A 25575-nucleotide genomic window follows, 5' to 3' on the forward strand; every position below is an offset into this window, starting at 1 on the left:
ACAGAGCAGAGGGCATGGTGGATGTGACCTGTCCTCATTCACACAGTCAGTTCAAATTTCACTGAGCAGTTCCTCTGTCTGCCAGACGTTGTACTAGGGGCCAGGATGTGGCGCTAAATGAAATAGACCAAAACTCCTCTTTCAAAGGCTTTACATTCTAGTGGAGAGAAACAGACAGAAGCGTGATAATAAATAACAACAGCAAGAATAGCTAATAGGTTAAGTGGTAAAAATGCAGTGGAGACAGATACAGAAGGGAAGGGAGATAGACGTATGGGAGGGGTTGTAGATTTAAGCAGGGTGGTGGAAGCCTTGAGAACGTGTCATTTAAACTAGTACAGTGGTTCTTAACCCTGGCTACATATAGAATCACCAGGGAAGATTACAATGAAACGGAACAAAAACAATCAATAGCAGAGCCCTGTCCCAGACCGATGAAGTCAGAGTCTCTTGGGATGTGGCGGGACTTCTCCATAGAAAAGCGCCCAGAGGATTCTGATGGACACCAGGTCTGAGAACCATCAGGTTAGTGAATGAGAGCTACATTGGAGAAAGGAGTTCTCCAAAGCCCAGCCAGGTGCCTGTGGAGGAGACTGGTGGCAGGCCTGCCTGTATCCATATGCGGCAGGCAGAAGCCCACCTGGCTCAATGGCTGGGAGAGCTCAGGCAGCTGTGGGCTGAGGATGCAGTGAAGCGAGACCCCCTGAGTCTGGTCCACACATGTCTGCCTCGTGCTTGTCCTCCTCCCCTCTCCTCCTGAGCCTGGTGCTGTGGGTTACCCTGCCCAGCAGCAATCCTGCCTCTACCAGGCTGTTCAGTTGCTCAGTCGTGTCTGACTCTGCAACCCGATGGACAGCAGCACAGCAGGCTTCCCTATCCTTCACCATCTCCCGGAGCTTGCTCAAACTCACGTCCATTGAGTCCATGATGCCATTTAACCATCTCATCCTCCGTCGTCCCCTTCTCCTCCTGGCTTCAATCTTTCCCAGCATCAGGGTCTTTTCCAATGTTGGCTCTTCACAGCAGGTGGCCAAAGTATTAGAGCTTCAGCCTTAGCATCAGTCCTTCCATTGAATATTCAGGGTGATTTCCTTTAGGATTGACTGGTTTGATTTCCTTACTGTCCAAGGGATTCTCAAGAGTCTTCTCCAGCACCACAAGTCGAAATTATCAATTCTTTGACACTCAGCCTTCTTTATGGTCCAGCTCTCACATCTGTACATGAATACTGGAAAAACCACAGCTTGGACTATATGGACCTTTGTCGGCAAAGTGATGTCTCTGCTTTTTAATACACTGTCTAGGTTGGTCATAGCCTTTCCTCCTAGGAGCTCAGTTGGGAATTATTTTTCCTTCCCACCATGGCAGAGACTAATCAACCCCCAAAGTCGGGCTTCTTCTGTGTAGCTTGGGCTCCAGTGTGGAACAGCCCGTGGGCCTGGTGTCTGCCAGCTTTGAAGTCAAAACACTGATGCTTATAAAGGTGTTCCTTGACTGAGCAGTTGATCTTGACTCCAACTTCCCCTGGCTTTGATTTCTTGAAAGTTAAAGAAGAATTTCCAGAACAGCTATATAACGGTTCTTTCACATAGACTGGGAGAGACCTTTCCCTTTTCCTGGGTGGGGTGGGGCTGCCGGAGAGGCTGAGAGCCAGGGAGGTGGCTGGTGGGCCGAATTGTGGTCAGCACTTACGTAAGGAGCCGGGATCATCATCAGTGTGGATTTCCAGGTGCCAGGCATCAGAGCCTCATGGGGACTCCGAGCCCCTGCCCTGCGGCTGCCCTCTGGAGCTGCTGGACTGATTCCTGAGTCCTGTGGGCTCACCCACAGTCTCTCCACTCCTCTCCCTCCTTACCTTCTCTTCCTTCCCCTTCATTTGTCTCTCGAACCAGCTCCCCCAGGTCTGCCACCCTCTTTGCCTTTCCTTCTGAACTTGTCTGCTGGTCTCCACTGGGATCAGAGTGGCTGGTGGAGCCGGGAAGCTGGGAGGCAGCACTGAGCTCCAGCCCAGGGGCTGCCTCCTCACACTCTTCTTGTACTTGCCTGGCCCAAGCCCCAGGAGGCGCTCCCGCTTCCCATCGTGTAAACTGGTGCCCAGCGTGTCCCCTTGTGATGGAGTCCTGCACTTGCCCACCTGTGGCAGCCCACACCCACCCCTCCACCTCCCTCCATCCCATATACAGTGCCAGACCAGAGCATTATGCTTTTACTCACTTAAGATGACGGTGGGGTCAATAGACAGTGTAATGTTTATTGGCTTAACACCTGGCCTGTGGAGCCAGGTTCCTGTGTGGCCTTGGGCAGCTGACTTGACCTCTCTCTGTGTTAGTTTTTTTACCTATAAAAGGATTCCTACCTCATGGGGTGGTTATGAGGCTTAAATGAGTTAATACATGTAAAAGGTTTAGTACAGTGTCCAACTGTTTTAAGACCTGTGTTATTATCCAGGTACGATGAGGCTGACAGATCAGGAGGCAGCCGCCATTGAAGAGAGTTTGTTACTCACAGGTCCCGAGAAGAGAGGGTGCACTGTGCCGTGTGGGGGGAGCACTCGGGGATACACAGGGGTCCGTCAGGAGGTAGAGTGAGGAGAAACGTGGGCAAAACCTCTGCTGTGGTTTCTGCAGGAATGAACAGGAAAGGGAGAGTCAGCAGGCTTCTGATTGTCTAGTTTTAGAATAATGTTGGCGGGCTCTGGGGCACAGGACTGTCCCATGTCACCTGGCATCTGTCCCTGGGGTGATGAGGGCAGGGGAGTGATGGCCCAGGTGTGAGGACCTGACTGGGGTGGGAGGCTCTGGACTCTAAGGCAAGTGGTTAACCATCTCTAGCACCTGACTGGCCTGGGAGGGGCAGGCTCCCCAGGTCAGCAAGGCCCCAGATGTCAGACAGCAGAATGAAAAGACATGCTTCATGCACAAACACACAGTATCCAAATAAAATGACAAGATACATTTAGTTCTACATTCTGGTGTGAAGTGAGACTGTCGGTCTGGAGCCTCGAGAGCCGCATGGATCAGAGAAAAGAGCACAGGCCGTGGGGAGGAGCCCCCACGCTGCCGTCCACAAGCTCCTCTTGAGGGTCCACCCACTTGTCCTGGGACGGGGACATCGGGACCTCCTTCAGTGCTGCCTCGAGGGCCCCAGCCCCCGTGCGTGGCCACCAGGAACAGCTTGGCTCACAAGAGCTATTATATTTCTGTGTCTGTTTTAAGAAAAAGCTCTCAGAGCCCTTACACGTTCTGGCCCCGGGGCCTCACCTCTGAGAGTCTGTTTTGAAAGAAAAGGAAGACATGTTGAATCTCAGGAACAGATGAAAGATCACACCACACAATACAGGGACCAGCGGGCACACCCGAGGGGCTTAGGGGTGAGACCGAAGGAGCTGGTGGGACAAGGTGGGGGGCTTCCCTAGGTGCTCACTGGCTGCATCTTCCTCTCTCTCTTCCCTTGGCCTCTTTGTTCTGTCTCTGCTAGAGCAGGGGTCCCCAACCTCTGGGCTGAGGACAAGCACCTCCTGTCAGATCATGGCAGTATTTGATTAGACATAAAGTGGGCAATAAACGCAATGTGCTTGAATCATCCCGAAACCATCCCCACTCCCCCTGGTCTGTGGAAAAGTTGTCTTCCGTGAAATTGGTCCCTGGTGCCAAAAAGATTGGGGCATGCTAGAGGACTCCCTCGGGGTGGAGGGCCTGGGCTGGGATTCCCTTGTGTATGGGGTTGGGAAGTGAGACGTCTGTGTGGCTCCCATCAGGCCTGAACACTTTCCAGACAAGAGGAACCAAAGACCCTCTCCTGGACCCAACTACCTTGAGGACACTGCCCAGGAATCAGATGGGGGGCCCCAGCCCTGCTGGTGTGGCCTCAGGCAGAAGCACACGTTCCCAGGCCTCTGCCTTCCCTTTCCTCGTGGGTCGGGGGTGAGGGTGCAGGGAGATTCAGAGAGAAGGGCTGACCCGGCATTTCCCCGCCAGCTGGGAAAGGCCACCAGTGTCAGCTGTGTCTCTGTCCCCTCCCCAGCAGCCATTCGGAGCTCCCAGGACTCACCGGCCAGCGGTCCTCCTAAGGCAGAGGGTGACCCTGGCTGTGTACCCCCCCGACCTTCCTCCCTCACGGGGGTCTTCCCCCTGTCTCCCCAGCATCCTGTTTGCTGACATCGAGGGTTTCACCAGCCTGGCATCCCAGTGCACTGCCCAGGAGCTGGTCATGACCCTCAACGAGCTCTTCGCCCGCTTCGACAAGCTGGCTGCGGTGAGTCCCCCTCATCCCCCTGCGCCCACCACTGCCCTGGGACCCCTGTGTGCCTGAGTCAGGGCCGGAAGGGTGGCCCGATCCGGGCTGCCTGGGGTAGGGTGCTGCGGGGCGGCCACTGGAACTGGTGAGCAGGGCTGCACAGGCTGTGGCTGCGTGTTCTCACGCCCTGCGTCATCCCCGACCACACACTCAGAGGTGCTCCCATGGTGTCACCAGCCAGAAGGGAATGAGCCCTCCATCAGCAGACAGGAGGTGAGGTCTGCAGGGATCGTGGCCCAGACCCCTGAATTTGTGGAATTTGTGTGTGGGGGAGCAAATTCGGTGCCACACAGTCACTTTCCTGATGAAGGTAGCCAGAGTGATTAAAAAAAAAAAAAAGAAAGAGTCTGAATCTCTACTGGCCTGCAAACAGCTGTGTGTCACCCCTGGGACTTCCAGAAAGAGGACTCCTCCACGTTGGGACAGATTAGAAGTGCCCCCCACCCCCCGCCCGGACACGGAGTGCAAAGGACACAGTGTTTCATTAGTCCCTGTCTTACTCTGTGACTTTGAGTCATGCTCTGCCTTTGGAGTCTTGTATCGGGGACACCGCAGTGTCCACTGGCATGTGGACATGTCCCAGGGCAGTCTCAGGATGCCAGGCCAGATCACAGCTGAGAGCTGGTACCAGGGTCTCTGAGGGCATTGACAGGGGGCCTCACACCTCACGGATTTTACCACCGAATGTGGGCAAGGTGAACGGCAACAGGCTCGGCCCTTGGGCGTGGGAAGGGCCTTAAAGGAGAGTCCAGGGCACACAAATACTTGGGTTCCAGCATCCCAGCTTCATGAAATAACTTCTGGGATGCAGGTTTGGACAGCTCTGAATTGGTGATTAATGACAGTCCATCTCAGTCCCAATTCCTCATCAATTGCAGCCTGCAGGGTGACCCTGCATCTGGCAGGGGCTTCCGCTCATGGCGGTCTTAGCACACATGTGCTCACAGGCTTAGCAAAACTCCCTTGGATAAAAGATTCCAGGCTGAGGGTCAGCTGAGATTTAGTTAAATCTTGTTTCTGCTTCAGTCTTTCATAAAAGGAGAGTCACAAAACTGTTAGTAGAACCTTCAGCCAAGAGTCGGAGCATGCCCCAAGGCTGGAGTGGGATGGGGCCCTTGCTCTCAGCTCGGGGCCTCACATTGATGAGCCTGCCACCTTCGCTGCCACACTGAGCCAGTTGTATTCTCCCTGGACCTCAGCTGTGGCCATAAAAGCGAGTTCCTGAGTCTGGGGGCTGGAGTGCTTCTCTAGGGCTGTTTGGCCTGTCCTCCGTCCCCCACGACTCCTGATAAGCCTGTCCCAGTGCTGGGGCCTCACCTCGTGCCAGCCCTGGGTCTGTGCTCGCTGCCCTAAAAGGCAAGTTATTCCAGGCAGAGGGTGAATCTGTTTGCTTCCTGCTTCTTTCCCTCCCACTTCTCTTTCCTGCTATTTTTAATTTTTAAAATTAATTTGCTTTCCAGGAGAATCACTGTTTACGTATTAAGATCCTGGGAGATTGTTATTACTGTGTCTCAGGGCTGCCTGAAGCCAGGGCTGACCACGCCCACTGCTGCGTGGAGATGGGCATGGACATGATCGAGGCCATCTCGTAAGTGCCCGTCTCCAGGGTGACTGCCCGCCTGTAAGGACATGTCCATCTCCAGGGGACTGCCCGTCTGCTGTCCCACAGCCTGAGTAACTGACTCTTGTTGAACTGGTGGATGCAGGGAAACAGTGGGCCAAAGCCACGTCCCAAGGACCCTGGCCACCGTGGAGGGTCGATCCACACCTGCAGGGCTTCTCCTGGGCTGTCCGCAGCAGCCTGGGAAGCTCTGCACACAGGGACCTGTCCTAGGAGAAGGGAGGACTTTGCAGACTCCAGGGCAGCAGGAGGTGTGGAGCCACCCCCCAGGAGAGGGGGACTGGCTGGCAGTCGCACTGTGCCCTGTGCTGTGGGAGGGCCTACCACTCTAGCCCCTATGTCTTCTCAGAGCCACTCAGCCAAGTAAGAAGTAACCAGTCCCATTTCTTCCCAGATGAGAAAGGTTGGGCTCACAGGGGCTAAATAGCTCCCCGGGGTAATACTGCTAGGCAGGTGGATGTAGACACAAATTTCCCATTTAAGAAAATCCATCCTTCCTGGGAACAATAGCAAACAGGATCTTTGGGCCAGTTCTTGATCACTGCTGACCACAGAAGAAGCCCCAGTCATTAAACGACATGGACAATCCAAGCTTACAGTCAGTCAAGGGAGAGGATCAGGATTGCATCCAGGATTAATAATTGTGAGTTTTAGAAGTAGCCTGGGTGGGGCAAAAGAAAAGCCACAGTGGGCAAGGTCAGAGGTCAGAGTAGCTGGCCCAGGAGGTGGCCGGGTCCATCCTGTTTGGCTCGCTTCCTTTCGGCGGTGTTTTCCGAGTTCCCCTGCGTGCCTGGGCTAGACATGGGGCCAGAAGCATGGAGTCTGTTGAGGGAGAGAGACCAGGACTCCCGCTGCTCTGATACCAGGCATGCGCAGTGGACCCCATCAGGTAAGAGAGGCAAACTGCAGCAGAGGGCCCAGGATTGGGCAGTTGATTCCACTGGGAGGACCAAGGGAGGCTTCCTAAAGGAGGTGGCCTTGGAGTTAAGCCAAAAAGGCAGAATGAGAGACATTAACCTAAAAAAGTGTCCAGAGGTCTTGTGGATGGAAGACACAGCTCCAGCAAAGGTATTGGCAGAGCTGATCCCAGGAAGAGAGAGATGCTGGGTGACCTAAGTATTCCCTGTGGTGGGTATCAGCCTCTTGGTGGTAGGATGGGGCAAGAGCTGGAGTCCACGTGGTGGTCCTGCCCACCAGGCCAAGTCAGACTGCCGGGCCCACGGCTGGCTGAGTGCGCCCATATGCAGGGAGTCAGGGAGGGTCCAGGCCCCTAGAAAGTGCAAATGTGAGCCTCCCCCCAGAGTACTGGCTCCTTCTCCTGTGCCCCAGACACACCCAGAGCTGCAGAGCTTCCATCCGACTCCCCCTCCTACAGGCGGCCCACCCATCTACTGGGGACCCCTGGGTACGTGCATGGTGCATGTGGTGGGGTTGGAGCTGTCTTCCAGCATGTGGAGACCCCTGGTCCCCTGCACCTGCCCGAGCTTCCTTTCTTTCCTGGGCAGGGTCTGTGTTTTCTTTCTCCATCATCCTGCTAAAATTGAAGAAGCAGCAATGTGGATTAATCTGACAATTATATAAATGGAGTTTGGAGTGACTGTAACTTTCCTGTTAACTCAAATCGGCACTAACGTGCGCTTGCATTTTCAGAACACAACTTTGATGACTGAGCTGGCTCAGGTGTCCTAGCTGTGGGGGGAAGCAGTGGGGCCTGGATTCTACTGTGAGGTGCTGCGCCACCTTGTGGGAAAGATGGGAAACAGCGCTCTCACAGTTTAGAGCCCCTGAGCACCAAGGGCTCAGCCCTTGCCCTTCGGGTTGAACAGTTTCAGACTCTGGACTGGGGCTGGCCCAGAGAGAAACGACCCTTTGACCCCTGCCCCTTCTCACGCACCCTGGTCCCATGCCTTCCAGCCACCCCCACTCTCTGCGCCTGGCCCTGACCCCTTCCCAGCCTTACCCCTGCTCCATCCCCAGGCTGGTCCGGGAGGTGACAGGTGTGAACGTGAACATGCGTGTGGGAATTCACAGCGGGAGAGTACACTGCGGTGTCCTTGGCCTCCGGAAGTGGCAGTTCGATGTCTGGTCTAACGATGTCACGCTGGCCAACCACATGGAGGCTGGAGGCAAGGCGGGGTGAGTGAGGGACGGCAGCTTCCTGCCTGGCCCACCCAGGTGGCTCCTGTGGGAGGGGCCAGGATGGGCATGACCAGGTAACTGTGGGCCTGGGGGTGGCAGAATTTAAGTGGGATTCCTCTAGTAACTGAGCACTGACACCACACACGGCAATTTGTAGGGAGCATGTCCCAACCCTCACCGAAATATTTACACAGAACCTGGTGGCCTGTTTTGAGATGCAGGAGGTAGGGGAGACTTCTAGATGGGGGAGGATCCCTGGATACTTTCGGGGATAGCCAGGACATATGGAGGTGGAAGGTGAGCTGGCCCGGCACAAGGGGCAGTATGGGGACAGGTGAGGAAGGTGGGGTTGGGGGAGGTGCTGGGCTGAGGACAGGCACAGGTGGAGGGAAACACAGTACTTCCAAGGAATGCAAGTAGAGCAGATGGCCTTTTAGGAACCAGTGGGAGAAGCAACATGTCTGTGCAGAGGACACTCACGCCAGGCTGGAGAATTTGGACACAATCCTGTAGTCAGCAAGAGCCACCGCTGGCTTCTGCAGGTTTGTGAGACTGGAGGCCATGTTCTCCTGGCAGGCTGACATGTTACTTTATTATAATAACATGATGCCAATGTGCTATGGTGTAGTCTCATCGGACGCGAGCTGGGGCGGGGCCCACCAAGCCACCCTGATGACTTGGAGGGGTACAGTCCCTTGAGGGACCCAGGTAGGGGTGAGAATTTGAGCCAGAGCTCTGGGATTTGAATAATGACTCAGTCGGTGGCAGTTTGGTTCTGCACAGGAGCGGGGGTTCTGAATTCATATCTACTGCCCTGCTCTCCCTGCTTGCCTCCCCACCCTAGACGCATCCACATCACCAAGGCCACACTCAACTACTTGAATGGTGACTACGAGGTGGAGCCAGGCTGTGGGGGCGAGCGCAACGCCTACCTCAAGGAGCACAGTATCGAGACCTTTCTCATCCTGCGCTGCACCCAGAAGCGGGTCAGGGGGCCAAGGGCTGGGGGCAGGGTTGGGCGTGGGCAGGGGCCTGCGGTGGAGGGGGGGGACGATGGAAGAGCTTCGTTCCTTGGGGGAGGAATGTTTCTTGGCCTGCTGCTTCCTTCTCCTCTTACTCTTTCCTTGAGTCAAGTCCCGATGCAGTCGTGGTTCCTGCACCTCCAGAAGGACATGAGAGACACAGAGGCTTAGCAAAGGCTGATGGCAAACAGGAGATGTTTTCATTTTCCTTCTGTTGCAAAAATGCAACAGACCTCAGATCAGTTAGTAACAATGCAACAGAAGACCATGAGATGGACATGAAGCATCAGGGTATACGGTGTCCTTTATTTCCATCTCGTTCCTTATCTATTGCCTAACTAGGTTGATCTTGCTCTCTCTCTGCCTGTACTTATATATCTCTGTTTCTTCGTACTCTCTTCCCCCTCTCTCACTTTCTAGTCTTTCTTCTTCCTTCTTTTGTCTCAGCCCACACTTGCCAAAATATAAAACAGAATTATTAGCAGACTTCAGTGTTCTATTTTTAATAGTGTCATGTTCCATGTTCTTAATTTTTAAAGCAAACGAGAGCATTTTCTATTTTACCCACTTCATATTTCTCTCTAGACTTAAATGCTTTTACTTATAAATTTTCCAATTGAATTAATCTGTTGGTCAGAGCCCTTTGATAGAAAAAAACTTCCCTGTTTCTTTCATTAGGAGTTAGACTAAAGACAAAATTAAGCTGTGAGAAAATTTCAGCGAAAGTCTTGGAGACAGCAAAAGTAGATTTTTCAAAGTGGGCAGAATTGTTTGAGGCAGGCGCCCACCCTGTGAGGGACATCAGAGGGGTACCCCACCCTCTCTGGGCAGCCCAGCACATGGATTCTGGCTGCAGGGAGTGGGGTGTGGGAGGTGTTGAGGAGGGTCCCTGAGGGAGCTGTGTCAGGCCTGCCACAGACACCTGGGAGAGGGATGGGAGGGTGTAGGTACTTTGGGGGAAGTGCCTTGTGGTTTAGTTGACTCATTTTAAAGCATTTGCTTATTGTTTGGCTGGAGTATAAATGAACTGAAATTCTCCCAGGCCCTCCTCCCACACCCTTCCTCTCCGCTGGGCCCACAGGCCTCCTCATCCTGCCCCACCCAGGATAAAGGATTACCCTCTGCCCTGGGTTCTCTGGGTCTTGGTTCTTCTAGCTTGACAAGTGGTCCAGAAAAGATGAAATGGGACAACCCCCAACCCTAGCCCCAACCCAGAGCCATGTCTGCTGGAGCAGGCTATATCTCTCCCCTCTGCCTCCCTGATCTGAGCAGCTGCCTTCCCAGGCTCAGGGATGGAGAAGAAGGGAAGGCCACCCTGTTCCTCCCAGGACCTCTCTAGCCCTCCACCTCTAGCTCGTTTGGATGGATGAACAGATAGATTGTGGTTGGCACACGGAGAGCTGGCTGAGGCCCCGTCTGTGTATTTGTACAATGCATGTCAGCCCTTGAACCTCACGTTCTGATGACCCAAACCTCCCGAAGCTGCCTCTGAGCAGCAGGACCTGTTCTACTCTTCACTGTGCTAGAACAAGCCTGTTTTGAGGTAGAAATTGGAATCTCGGGTTTCTCTCCCTGCATCACAGGCTCTAACATTCTGTGCCAATGACAGATGTTCCCACGCCCCATGGCTTTCCAACAAGACCAACCTCATCATCCTGTCCTGCTGCTCCCGCCTGAGGCTCACAGCCCCCAGCCAGCACTGGTCTGGGGAGTCTGGAGGGACTTCGGATGATTTCTTGGGTGCACTTAGGGCCCCAGGCTGTGCAGAGAAGGAAGAGGCCTCTGCCACAACTCCTACCTGGCCAGGCACTGGGAGAAATGAAACTTTGTGTGGGCTTACCCGAAGGGCCCTGTCCATGGGCTGATGCCTTTCTGTTGCTCTCCCAGAAAGAAGAGAAGGCCATGATTGCCAAGATGAACCGTCAGAGAACCAACTCCATCGGGCACAACCCGCCTCACTGGGGGGCCGAGCGCCCCTTCTACAACCACCTGGGTGGCAACCAGGTGTCCAAGGAGATGAAGCGGATGGTGAGTGGCTGGTGGGGCAGTGTGTGGGCCGTACTCTCCAGGGCTGGGGCCTCCTGTGGGTGAGGGGACTGGGTCAGGCCCCTCATGTGGCCAAGGGAACCTGAGGAGCCACGGGAGGAAATGTTGGAAAGGGGTTCACCCTGACTTGGAACCAGGAGCCAGAGCACCTAACTTCCAGCCCCGGGCTTTCTTTGTGGGCCCCACCATCTCTTGGCATGCTGGATTTGACTTTGGAACAGAGTGGCAATGCCCCTTTCCCCTTCCCGCTTGGCAGAGCTTGCTGGTGCAGGCTAGACTCAGGGTCCCATAGAGCCTCCAGGGGTCTCTTGAAACTGTCTGAGGAACCCTGGGGAGTTAGGTGGGCACCAGCTTTTCAGACACCTTCCAGCATCTGGTACATTTCCCAGACAGCTGAAACATATACTCTGGCTCAGTCACCCAGAATAAATCCCACTGCTTTTTGGCAGGTGCCAGGAGATGGTCTTTTTGCCCTCGGGGCTGAGAAACACCCTGCTAATTCCAGTCTCCCTGTGAGACCATCTGGACTGAGTGTGGGCTGAGTGAGCTGAGGCTGTGGTAGGGGCGCTGCCTCCATCTCAAGGGACCCTGCCTGCCTCGGGGGACAGACACCCTCAGCCCCCCCTGCACACACCGGGGACAGCTAATTCAGGAGGTGCTGCCAGGGTTCCATCAGTGAGGCTGGAAGGAAGACATCAGCGGGTGGGAAGAAGAGGGAGAGGGGTGACAGGAAGTCAGTTTCAGCAGCAGTGTTTCCTTTCTTTTTTCCTGAGAGCTTAGCCTCTACATCTGAACACACTCCTCAGCTCAAGGGCAGCCCGATTCCCAGGCAGGAGTTGCCCACCCTGAGAGAGGGATGGGGTGTGTGTGTGTGTCCACTTAGTTCCCACAGATTCTGATCAAGGAATGGGAGGCATGCCACCCACACGAGGACCCCCACGTTGGGATCTGTGGCTCAGACTGGCTTTAAGTTGCAGCTGCAGTGACTAGAGACTCCAAGAGTCCAGCTGAGTCGGCAGACAGATCCAGGGGTCTGAGGGAGGACACAGTCTGGGGACCAGTCATTCTGCTCCTTGCCAGCTAGCCAGTAGCAAATGACGAAGTTGTAACAAAAATGCCCTGAAGTAAAAAAGTGAGTTGAGTCAGGACCACCACTTTAACTTTTGACGGTAAAGAGGCAACTTGCAGGACACCAAGGTCATAATATAAGGGACAGGGTGGAGGAAGGCTGGCCTCTAGCCTCAGGGCTTTGAACTTGGACCTGGTCAGTGCCACCCAGGGCTCTAGGTACCACTCCAACTCCCTCCAGGCCCCTCTGCAAAGCAATTGCTGGACCTTCTCTCTTCTCACCCCGGTTCTTTAACCATCCTCTGCAGACTCCGTACGGTGTGACCAGGATGGCCAAGAGGTGAGAGAGAGGGTGAGAGGAGAGAGGGGGGGAAGACTGAGAACAGGATGCAAAGAGGGAAGCTCTCATCAGGTGGGAGGAAAGAGAAGCACAGGGGAGCAGGAAGACTGGAGAAAGAGGGTAAGGGGGAGGTGGAGATATCCGGGAGAAGAAAGAAGAAAGCGATGTGGCGGGACAGAGGTGAGGAGGGAAAAGCGCCACAAGGCAGGCTGCCTGCTGTCCGTTCTCTGTTTAAAATCTTTGGAAAGTTCTTTTCTCTAGTGATGTTTGGTGTAAGTAGACTCTTCAGTTATTTCAGAGTCTCAGAGGAGCCAGTTTGGACTATAAGCACCTATTTGACAGACACATTAATCATTGTTAGGACGAGAAGCCTTGGAAGAATTAGCAGAAGGGCCGTAATTGGGAAAGAGTCTCAGGGGAGACTGGCTGCAGGAAAGGTTCCTCGTGGTGTTAATTGCTTCGCCCAGAGGGGAGGAAATGGAGAGTGAGCAGAAGATAAGTGTTGAGGACACCCCTGTAGAAGGAGAGAAGAGGCTCCCCACCCCCCTCCTTGCTGGGCAGAGTTACCCAAGGGGCCAGCATCGAAGTACCATCTCCTGGGCCCCTGCCTGCCCAGTCAGAGTGTCCTGTCTGGAATACCATTGGCTTTGGGTGTTAAATCTGCCCAGAAACCCTGGAGAAAGATACGCAAAAAGAGAGCTTCTTCCTGGACTTTCACTGAAGATGGGGTGGAGATTAGATTGAGGAATTAGATTGAGGAGTGACCGAGAGCAGTGAGAGGGTAGTAACTAGCAGTCAGAAGCTTCTTTCTTTAAATCTTGATCCATCTTTTACCCAGCTTGTTAAGCATAGTGAGGAGCTTTAGGCGTGTGTCGTAAAGTCTCTAAGGTTATTTATTAATACAAAGGTTGGCAGGGGAGTGTGTAAGGTGAGGACTTGGGCCCCAGACAGAAACACTGGGCTGAGCTGCTACCCAGAAGTGCTGAGGCAGAACTGCAGGAACCCATCTGAGGACCCCCCCCCTCCCTGGGCTGAGGACCACAGTCCTAGAGCTGGTGAGCAGGTCGGGGACTGGAACCCAGCCCGCTGGCCTGTGGGTTGTTTCTGTGTTTGTTTGTTTTTGCCATACTGGGTCTTCCTTGTGGCAAGCGGGCTCTTTGTTGGGGCACACAGGCTTTCTCTAGCTGTGGCTCATGGGCTTTTTGTCGTGGTGCACGGGCTTCTCTTGTTACAGGCTCTGGAGTGTGCAGGCTCTGTAGTTATGGCATGAAGGCTTAGTTTCCCCAAGGCAAGTGGGATCTTAGTTCCCTGACCAGGGATCAAACCTGCATCCTCTGCACTGGAAGGCGAGTTCTTAACCACTGGACCCTCAGGGGAGTCCTGGCTTGTGTTCTCAGAGGCCTTTTGCTGTGGTTCATCCACCAAAGTGTTTTCTGACAGTCGTCAGCTCACCACTCCAACCCGGCACTCAGGGAGCCTAGAGCGGACACAGCCCCCAACAGCAGCCCATACACATGACCAAAGGAATGCTGGAGAAACTCAGAGACAGGTTTGTTAGAAACGTGTCGGCTCTAGTTCTGAGCTGTAGAGACCAGTGTAGGCATAACGTGGCTTGGACGTCCTCTGAGGCACCGTGGCCTGTGGGGAATGGGCCTTGTACCCTGAGGGGTCCTGCCTGCCCCCAGATGGGGCACCCACCTGAGTGGCCCCGGCTCCTCCAGCTTCGAGCAGGAACGGTGTGGTGGGCCAGATCCTGCAGCCCGGACGGAGGGCTTGGAGGTTCTCAGAGGACAAGGAGAAGGGAAGAGCTCCACTGGGCAGCCCGGGAGGCTCTCAGAGCCCACGGTCGGGCCCTTGGATGTAGCACTAGGGCCTGCCGAGGTCCCTGCAGGCCCCGAGCTGGCGGGGAGAACAGACACCTCAGTTCCCATGGGCCCCACGTCTATTCAGAGCCGGGAAGCTCTGACTTCTGGGGACCAACCTAAGTCCCCCTCCTCAGCGGGAATGAAGAGGGGTGTGTTCCTCTGGGGTTTGGGCCCCCCCTGATGTTTACCAGCCCCCTGTCTGCCCAGCAGTATGTTCCATGCTGGATCGCAGGGACAGGAGGGCACGCTCTGCCCTCGTCCTGGCAACCTGAAGCTGCCTGCCCTGGGTGCTTATGTCTCCCTCACTGCCTCCTGAGTCCCACCCCTCCCCATTTAGGGACCCCTCCCTCCATTCCGTCAGTCAGACCCTGACACACCGCTATCCTTTGTGGACTTTGTAGGTGGACTCTAGGTAGGGCCTTGAGTTTGGTAACTCGTGAGGGCCCCTCCCACCCTCACCCCTGCCCTGTGTGAGTGAACATCAGAACATCAGGACAGTAGTCAAACCGGGGCAGGTTTGACTCCAGGTATCTCACCTCCTGGGTCCCCAGCCACCCCAGCCTTACAAGAACACAGATTCTCAGATACCAGAAAAGCTGTTTCAGGTAACCAGAGTTTCATGTTCTTAAGCTCAAAACTTGTGAACTCCCAGATTCTCTGTGTGCTTGTAAGTGGGCGCGGTGAGTGTCCATGAGCTGTGTGTGCATGGGTGTGCACAGGCATGTGGGGATTCACTGACTTAGCAGTTTCTCTTATTTCCATCTAAGTAAGTGGGAGAATGGGGAGGGTACCCACCAAGCCCCTGGTGGCTCAGATGGTAAAGAGTCTGCCTGCAGTGCAGGAGATGTGGGTTCGATCCCTGGGCAGGAAGATCCCCTGGAGAAGGGAATGGCTACCCATTCCAGTATGCTTGTCTGGAGAATTCCATGGGCAGAGGAGCCTGGTGGGCTACAGTCCATGGGGTCACAAAGGGTCAGACACAGCTGAGCAACTAACACATATACACCACCAAGCCCATGGTCCAGGAGGAAAGTGACGGGAGGTTTGGAGAAAGACGAGGAATCAGGTGTGGGGACCAGAAGAGCTCAGACACATGGATTTTGCCAGTGGAGGAAGTGAAATCACAGTGCACCCCCAGTGTCTAGCACGGAGCCTGTCCCAACCCCAGCTGTGTTCACCAAACGAAGGAAGGAGCGGACGGCTGAGTACAGTGCTGTCTGTGTCTGAGCTCTGGATGAACTGTGGGCAGAGGATGAGCTGCAGCCCCCTGACTTCATCCCCTCTGTTCTCACGCTCCTTTCCTTCTCTCTCCATCCCTCTTTTTCAGGGCTTTGAAGACCCCAAGGACAAGTGAGTCACGTGCCCTTCTTCACTCCTGCTCCTCGGTCTGGGGGCTGCCTCCAAGCTGCCCGGAGCTGGGTTTCTGTGCTCTGGAGAGGATGAGCTCAGGACACGCAGTCTTGGCCACCAGTGAACGGAGCCCATTGCACCTGAGAGACCAGCAGCTCTGGAGCCCAGGCCCCCGTAGAGAGGCTGGGCCTTGGGACCACCCATTTATAATCTCCACTCCACACACACGTGCACACACACAACTACACACACACACACTCTGCATGTGTACCCGCACACACACACACACACAACTACACACACACTCTGCATGTGTACCTGCACACACACACGTGCACACACACAACTGCACACACACACACACACTCTGCATGTGTACCCGTACACACACACGTGCACACACACTACACACACACACTCTGCATGTGTACCCGCACACACACACATGTGCACACACACAACTACACACAGACACACTCTGCATGTGTACCCGCACACACACACACACAACTACACACACAAACACTCTGCATGTGTACCTGCACACACACACGTGCACACACACAACTACACACACACACACACTCTGCATGTGTACCCGCACACACACACATGCACACACACAACTACACACACACTCTGCATGTGTACCCGCACACACATGTGCACACACACAACTACACACACACACACTCTTCATGTGTACCCGCACACACACGTGAACACACACAACTACACACACACACACTCTGCATGTGTACCTGCACACACACATGTGCACACGCACAACTACACACACAAACACTCTGCATGTTACCCGCACACACACGTGCACACACACAACTACACACACACTCTGCATGTGTACCCGTACACACACACATGCAAACACACAACTACACACACACACACTCTTCATGTGTACCCACACACACACACACAACTACACACACACTCTGCATGTGTACCCACACACACACACGTGCCACACACAACTACACACACACACACTCTGCATGTGTACCTGCACACACACGTGCACACACACAACTACACACACACACACTCTACATGTGTACCCACACACACACGCGTGCACACACACAACTACACACACACACTCTGCATGTGTACCCACACACACACGTGCACACACACAACTACACACACACTCTGCATGTGTACCCGCACACACACACATGCACACACACAACTACACAGACACACACTCTGCATGTGTACCCGCACACACACACAACTACACACACACTCTGCATGTGTACCCCCCACACACACACACACTCTGCGTGTGTACCCGCACACACACACACGTGCAGCTCCCAGGCTGGGGAGGGCCTTATACATTGGTCGCCAGCTCCTGGCCCTATCCCAGCGACCTGAGGGAGTATCCCCTTCTCTCTCCTCCACTTCCCTGTCTCTGGGGCTGTCAGAAATCCCACTCGAGGACTGGGCTTCACTCTAGAAGTAGAGTGTTTAGTTCAGCACCAAAAGATTGTGCACCATGTTTTCCATAGAGTCCCCAGAGTCAGGCAAGAGCAGCCAGGAGGCTCCCAGGCCTTGTGGCAGAGGTCTTGCCTTCTGGTCTCAGCCTTTGATTTCAGGATGATGGTACAGCTGAAGAGTTAAGAGCAGAAATTGTTACCTGAAGGGGAAAAAAACAAACCTTTGATGATAATTCATATTATCATTATCATATATAACATATATGGGCTCCCCAGGTGGTGCTAGTGGTAAAGAAAACCCACCTGCCAATACAGGAGATGTTAAGAGACGCAGGTTCGACCCCTTGGTTGGGAAGATCCCCTGAAGAAGGGCATGGCAACCCACTCCAGTATTCTTGCCTGGAGAATCCCATGAACAGAGGAGCCTGGTGGGTTACATGTTTTATCATTATCATATAATAATATATATACCAATAGAGTTAGAAAATCCTTATGGTCGGGGGCTTCCCTGGTGGTTCAGATGGTAAAGAGTCTGCCCACAATGCAGGAAACCTAGCTTCAATCCCTGGCTCGGGAAGATCCCCTGGAGAAGGAAATGGCAACCCACTCCATTATTCTTGCCTGGAGAATCCCATGAACAGAGGAGTCTGTCAGGCTACAGCCCATGCGGTGGCAGAGTTGGACACTACTGAGCAACTAACACTTTCATTTTCACTATGGTCAGTGAAGCCCCCACAACCCGCGGGGGCAGTTTTCTGAGAATTGGGAAGTTTTCTGCGCATGTAAGCACTTAAGCTTCTGGCTGTCTTGGTGTCACTCTCAGCTTCCCACCCCCTAATTAGGGTTGATCCAGCCCCTCTAGTGGGTCTGGGTACAGGGCTGAGCCGGCAGTCCCCTCGCAGTAGCGCCCCCTGGTGGTCAGCCTATCTTGTGCCTGCGGTTCCTTGCTCACCAGGAACGCCCAGGAAAGTTCGAACCCTGAGGATGAAGTGGATGAATTTCTGGGCCGTGCCATTGATGCCAGGAGCATCGACAGGCTGCGATCTGAACATGTTCGCAAGTTCCTCTTGACCTTCAGGGAGCCTGACTTAGAGAAGAAGGTACAGCACCCCATTTGGGAAGGAGGGGCCCCAGGCAGAATCAGGACCACAGGGGAGGGGGGTCGAAGCAACAGGCTGGCTCCCTTCCCACTTCCATTACCATGGAAAGAGCTCCTTCTTGTCATCTCCATTTCCCCAGCTCTGACGCTGTCCTGACCAGGAAATGGGGCTTTTAGGGAGACTTTATTGGTGGAAAAAGGTAAATCTTAATTTCTCTGTGCCTCAGTTTCCTTATCTGGAAATGGGAATATTTAATATACCTACCTCATAGTGTCAGTGAGGATTAAGCAAGTCCATATGTGTAAAACACATGAAACAGTATCTGTCACATAGTAGATGTTCAATAAATATTGCTGTTTGTATTATTGTTATTATCATTATAATGATAACTGGACCATCAGCTGCCTTTGGCACACTGGAACCTCAAAGTATTCTAGTTGGAAGGGGTGGTCAAGAGCTCTCTCTCCCCCCTCCTTAAATTGTGACTGAGTAAAGCTCAAAGTAGTTGGGTGACTTGCCCTAGGCCACCCAGTGAGGTAGAGACAGAACCGGAACCAGACAGAGCGGGTCCAGGGTCTCTGCTACACATCACAGGGTCTCCCTTGTGTTTGGGCAACATGGGATCATGTGGACTCATGATCGTGGCCAAGTGAGGCACTCCAAATCAGGAGGAGGGAGCTATGAGAAGGGAACTTAGTCTGCTTACCGGCATAAATGGAACTGACTCATGCATTACCCTCTCTCTGCCAGCACAGCCATCCTTGCAGCTGGTTGATGTCATGGGAGGGGTGGGAGCTGGGAGTCAGGACCTTGGAGATGAGCTCTGTGACTCTTGACAAGCCGCCTGGCTTCTCTGAGACCCAGCATGCTCATCTCTGAAACAGAAACAGCAGCAGTCCTGTGCCTGTTTCCTGGGGCTCTTGTGAGGATGTGCAGTGATGCCTGCAGGCTCCGGCACATGTCCTAGTGTGTAGGTGGTGCTCAGGAACGTGTGCCATGATCGTTATGGATTCCTCTCATGGTGACCCAGCCTGCAGAGTTTCTGGTTTAAGACAGTTCAGCCGCCCTCCCCAGGGCCACCACAGTGTGGTGAGTGGACTGATTTCTTGAGAGCTGTGGCCAGTGCTGCTTCTTGACCTGGCCTTCCATGTATCAGGAGTGGGCAGTCCCGGCTGTGTCTGGGGTGAAGGGGGCTGGAGCAGACTGGCTGGGTGACCGCCCCCTCACCCTGTCCATGTCCTCTCAGTACTCCAAGCAGGTGGATGACCGATTCGGTGCCTACGTGGCATGTGCCTCACTCGTCTTCCTCTTCATCTGCTTTGTCCAGATCACCATCGTGCCCCAGTAAGTACCTCATCCCTTCCAGGCAACCTCTTCTGGCTTTAGGGGCTCCAGGAGTAAAGAAGAGGTCATAGGAGATCAGAGGGGGGTGGGATCTGAGCTGAGTTTGCTCAGATAGGAGAGAAGTCTCCAGATGTGTGCTCAGGGGAACCAGGAAGCCGAGGTCTGCCTCCTCCCTGATGGGGAGGCGAAGTGCTCTTTGTGGGGAACTTCTATCTGGGAGCAAGCCAGCACATGGGACACCCCTCTCTCCACTTCATCCTCTTATCCTGTTTTAACACAGACCACTGTTGCCCACTGAATCACCCAAAGTATTCACCAGGTTGGTTTCTGTGTGACCTTTGGTTCTTGCAAAAAGTCAATGCATCTTCAAAAGATAAAGGTTGAACTTCCCCAATGGTCCAGTAGTTAAGATTCTGTGCTTCCCACTCAGGGGGCACAGGTTGGATTTGGACTGCTGGTTGGGGAACTAAGGGCCCATGTGCTATGCCGCACAGCCAAAACATAAAAAATAAGTAATTTTTTTTAAGATAAGGGTTTTCTGCTACTCTGGATATTTCAAAGAATGGATCTCAGATTCTGAAGGCTTCTCTCAAAGAGATGTTCCTGAACTTTTCTGAGGACTGGCCGTGTCCTGAGAGAGGCTTGTGTCTTCTGAGGGAACCACTCGGAAGTGGGCTGTTGGAAATGAAGTGTTTGTTAGACAGTCAGTCACTGTAGGCTCACAGCTAAGTGAGAAAGATAACCACTCCACATATGTATTTATGTATGTGTATATATATATGCATGCATATGCATATATACACATCTTTTACTTTTCATTAAGCAATATTTCAAGCATACAGAGAAGTAATTAATGTAATCAACACCCACCCCATTGGTAGAACAATTGTTAATATTTTGCAAATTTTGTTTCATCTGCTTTTATCTGATTTTTTAAAATTGAAGTATAGTTGATTTAGAATGTTGTATTTCTGATTTTTTAAGGTAAATTTTAGACACAGGGACATTGTGCCCCTGATGAAATGTCAATCTATACCTTGCCGGGCCAGCCGGAAGATTTCAGCGAGCAACACGATGCGTTCCTTTAGGCTAAGAAAAAAGGAGACAGAACAGATGGGGTCGAGAGGATCGCTGCAGTCAACGATGATTCTTTATTTCTCAGGGTTACATATATACTAAACCAAGAAGAGAGGCATCCCAAAGAAAATTCTTCCCCATGTACATCATCTTTAAGATAACAATCACCAGAGCTCTCTCCTGGCGCCAAAGGCATCCTACTTATCTTAAGGGCAGTCGTGCAAAGCCATCTATCTGCACCTTGTGTGCATTCAAGGCTCACTAATGGTCTGTTAGGAGTTAACTTGGATAGTAAATTTCAGAGGGGTGGCGGGACAGAGAGCTATGTCTGCGAACAGACCCTCGACAATCAATCAAGGCAGCTCCCAGAGTCAGCTCTTTCAAGCCGCTCCCCGCAGCTCCCCCTCTTTTATTTAATAAAATGGCACGCCTGATTCTTTTGGCGTAAATAATTACTGTGTAGGACAGCCTTGATGTCCCACAGCTCTTTGACAAATTTCTTTATGATACAAGGAGTAATGCACACAAAAAGCGCTAATACCAGAAGCATGGCCACGACCCCTGAAAAAAGATGCCAAAGTGAGGTTATCGAAGGAAAATTGGAAAACAAACTGTTAACAAACTCTTCAGCATTTTCTGCCAAATCCATACTAGCCCGAGGAGCATTTTCTATATCAAGAATTTCCTGATGAAGTTGTAATAGATCTAAGGAAATGTTTTCATTATGCCAAATACCATCTAAATGTGATTTCACTCTGTCCCAAGGAGTTTCAGTATCATTATAAATTTTTGGTGTAACACAAATCCAACGATAGTTAGCATGACATCTAATTTTTGTTCTTAGCTTTAACCCTTGCACTTCTTCTCCCAAAAATCTTACTGCATCATAAAGCGCATTTAGTCTATCCTCTAATTTTCTATCTATATCTTCTTGAATCCCTAAAGCCTTTGAAGTGTTTTTTGCCAAATCGTCTACAATGCCAGCAGTATGCACAGATTGAGCTAAAGATACAGAAGCAGTAACAGCAGAAGCAATTAAAGTTATAAGTGTTACTACTCCTAGAATTATTAATCCTATCCCCCTTCTTGGCCTAGCAAGGGCTGTACGCACCTTATTCCACAGCTCAAGCCCTGACTCTTCATACCAAGGCTCAGTAAGATTTACAGGCAACATAACAAAAGGTGGTTTTTTAACTATCAAGACTCCAGAATTATTTCTTATTCCTCTTATACAATTAGTCAGGGTACAATTAAAACAATGAACATGATATTGACTATTATTCTTAGTAAGATTTACAGAACCAGCAATAATCATAAATGGATAAGGTACACAAGCCCGAGGATATCTCCAAGTTGCATTCCAAAAAAGTCCACCTTTAACCTTTTCTCCAGTCTGCATGAAGGATCCGCTTGTTTCAAAAGCGGCCAGCAACTTCCAGACCTCAGTTTGATAAACAAGGGTGCCGCCAAGATTCCAAATTCTCGCTGCAAACTGTCTGTTACTTTCCTTTCCGGGGTTTCTCTCTGAGTCTGGCGACCAGTCCCACAGTGAGTGCGTGTCATTAGTAATAGAATACACCGTAGCAGTCTCATTCCGGCAGAGTTTCCATGGCACCGCTATATGTTTCCCTTTATGCCCCAGGCCACAGAATGGGATATCCTGGGGTCCCGTCCCGTTGCGTCGCTGTGCATGCCCTGTGAGCTTGGTCACACCAGGAATATCCACACTCCAGCCAGTGCTGTAATCAGAATATCCAACATCTGTAACAGTGAGACAACCTGAAACATTATGATTTCGGAAAAAGCACATTGGTAATTGTGAAGAGGATCCCGTATAAGAAATACTGGCATTCTGTGGAAAAACATGCTTATCAGAAAACCCCCCCAAAAGTATTGTGTCATTCACATACACAGGAACAGAACTCATTTCCCATCCAACGGGCTGTAAAAGAGGGGGATCAGGAACATACGCCCAGAAGATACTGGCTTCCATGGAACTTATCTGGTTTAAAAGAAGTAATAATGAAATTAATATACTAGTAGGAGAGGCAGGGGAAGGGTTGGAAGCATTCTCACACGCCATCTGTAACAGTTCCTGTATCTGCTGAGCTGTCGGCAGCGGGACCATCTCCTGGATTGTGAGCTGTCTCATTCGCTCCTCCAGTGCTCTCCTCTGCCGTGCGTACCAACCTTTCCGGGAGCCAGCGCGGCGCTTCGGCATTCTGCGGGAAAACACAAACATGACCTCTCCCCCATATTAGAACTGGATCCGGCCCATGCCATCTGCCTTCTAGCGGGTCTTTCCACCTGACTAATGGCCGTGCCTTTTTATTATCATTGTGCCAAAAACGTTGAGCTGCTGATTTTCCATTTTTATCAAGGCTCAGAAAATTTAAAACAAACAAAGCATGACTAAGAAGATTGTTAGGCGTAATAGCATACAAACTCCCCCTTTTTAATTTTTTCAGTTGGTGCTGAAGGGTTTGATGTGCCTGCTCAACAATTCCTTGGCCCTCCCTGTGGGTTATATGGGATTCCAGTCTTGTGTACGATGCGCAGCTGGGCACAAAAGGTTTGAAAATTGCGGCCAACATATCCAGGGCCATTGTCTGTTTTGATGCATTTAGGTAGGCCCATAGCAGAAAAACTCCGTAAACAATGCTGCTGCAACAAACTTCTGGCACAAGGTGGGGCTATTGGCCATACCCTGTGGCAAAACTTTCCAATGATACCTGCGCATTGGTTGGGAAAAATTAACAGATGGAACACTAAAAGCAAATCGAGGGCAATCTTGAGGTGCTAGAGGAATAGTATAAAAGCAGTCTTTTAAATCTAGGATTATTATGTGGGCATTCCTAGGAATAGCCATGGGAGAAGGCAATCCTGGTTGTAATGCTCCCATGGCTTCCATAGTTTCATTAACCTTTCACAGATCCTGCAAAAGCCTCCATTTCCCAGATTTTTTCTTAATAACAAAAATGGGCGAATTCCAAGGTGAATTAGACTGTTCAGTATGTCCCAATTCTAACTGTTCCTGCACCAGTTGTTGGGCAGCGTCAATTTTCTCTTTGGAAAGGGACCACTGATCAACCCACACAGGCTCCTCAGACTTCCAAGTAATAGGATCTGCGTGAATTACAGGAGGATCAGAGGTCCCTTCTAAAAATACCCAAGTCCACTTCTTTTTGGTAACCTTTTTGTCTGAACAGGCGCAACAGTTCCCTGATTATTTCTTCCAAGTCCCGAGGTGGGAAGAAGCCCTTGATCTAAAAGCTGATTGCTAACCTGATCACTGGGGCTGTATAAATATACTCCCATATGAGTCATAACATCTCGTCCCCACAAATTTACAGGGAGGTTTGGGAGGACATAAGGTCTAATGTCTCCTTCGTGACCCTCATGGTCAGTCCAATGTAACAGCTCTGTACTTTGTTCAGGGTTATTAGTTTGACCAATTCCTTGCAATGTTGATATAGCTATCTGTTTAGGCCATTCTCGGGGCCAGTGTCTCTCAGCAATAACAGAAACATCAGCTCCTGTGTCCAGAATGCCTGTAAACAACTTTCCATTTATTCTTAATGTGAACTCAGGACGATTATTAGTTATTGCCTGGACCCAGTAGGCGTCAGAGGATCCAAAGGCACCTTCCCCTCTCCTGGAAGCCAATGCTTTTCCTGTTTGCACTGCAGGGACCAATATCAATTGAGCTATACGCTGTCCACTAGCTATGGTGGTAATGCATTGTGGGGAATGGGCCATAATTTTGATTTCTCCTGTATAATCAGCATCAATTACTCCAGGAGCTATGAGCAGTCCTTTTATGGTGGAGCTGCTACGTCCAAGCAAAAGTCCAACGGTTCCATCAGGCAAAGGGCCGTATACCCCAGTGGGCAGAGCCTGCATTCCCATTTCGGGAGTCAGTACTGTGTAGGAGGAGGAACAGAGGTCCAAGCCTGCGCTCCCTGAGGTGGCTCTGAACAAATCTGTAACTCGCCTTCTACCATCTGATTTCCCTGCATTGCCCCATAACATTGTTTCGGGGCCAGGGGCTGGCCCCTCACCCAGTTTCCCGACTGCGAGGGAAGTGGGTGGCCCTGGACATCAATTTTAGATTTACAATCTTTTGCCCAATGTCTTCCTTTTTTACACCTAGGGCATAAATTAGGAGTTTTAATATTCCCTGAATTGGCTCTTTGGGGGCAAAAGGCAGCACGATGTCCAGGCTGGCCACAAACAAAACAGCCAGCATTTCCCCTACTAGGTAATCCTCGTTTATTTTTCATTTGCTGTTGATATAATACTTCTTTTATACTTTTACCTTGTAAAGCTGCAGCCAGGGTAATACCCTGCATATAGGAAGGTCCGATATCAGCACATATACGAATGTAATCTGATAGACCTCCCTTTTTTCTGTACGGTCTAAGTGCAGCCTGACAGGCAGAATTTGCATTTTCATAGGCTAATTGTTTAGTAAGCACTATTCCAGCCTGCTCATCAGCTATAATCTTACCTACTGCTTCAAGAAGACGAGCCACAAAATCTTGATATGGTTCATCAGGCCCCTGACGAATTTTTGAAAGTTCCTCAGTCTTATTACTAGAGCAAGGGAGCTTTTTCCAAGCCTGCCGAGCAGCATTAGAAATTTGAGCATATGCTCCAGGCAAATAGTTCAATTGAGCATTGGTATTCTGGTAGGCCCCTTCCCCTACCAACATTTCATATGTAGTATTGATCCCTTGTCGCTGGTTTAGTTCAGCTATATGGCCACATTGTTCTGTAAATTCTGATTTCCATAATAAATAGTCCCCTCCTGATAAGCAAGCTCTTGCAATTTGTTTCCAATC

General features: G+C 51.6%; 1 protein-coding gene across 1 annotated transcript in view; it reads left to right on the forward strand.

Moving 5' to 3' along the window:
• The window catches only part of ADCY5 (adenylate cyclase 5), a 162920-nt gene that overhangs the window by 102660 nt on the left and 34685 nt on the right, over positions 1-25575 (forward strand). The window contains exons 4-11 of the mRNA XM_043873986.1: positions 4143-4254; positions 5757-5884; positions 7895-8053; positions 8901-9042; positions 10966-11106; positions 15725-15747; positions 18166-18310; positions 19557-19654. Coding sequence (XP_043729921.1) covers positions 4143-4254; positions 5757-5884; positions 7895-8053; positions 8901-9042; positions 10966-11106; positions 15725-15747; positions 18166-18310; positions 19557-19654 — 948 coding nt within the window. The remainder of the gene's footprint in view (positions 1-4142; positions 4255-5756; positions 5885-7894; positions 8054-8900; positions 9043-10965; positions 11107-15724; positions 15748-18165; positions 18311-19556; positions 19655-25575) is intronic.

Source organism: Cervus elaphus, chromosome 19 (genome assembly GCF_910594005.1).
Source record: "Cervus elaphus chromosome 19, mCerEla1.1, whole genome shotgun sequence".
NCBI lineage: Eukaryota > Metazoa > Chordata > Mammalia > Artiodactyla > Cervidae > Cervus > Cervus elaphus.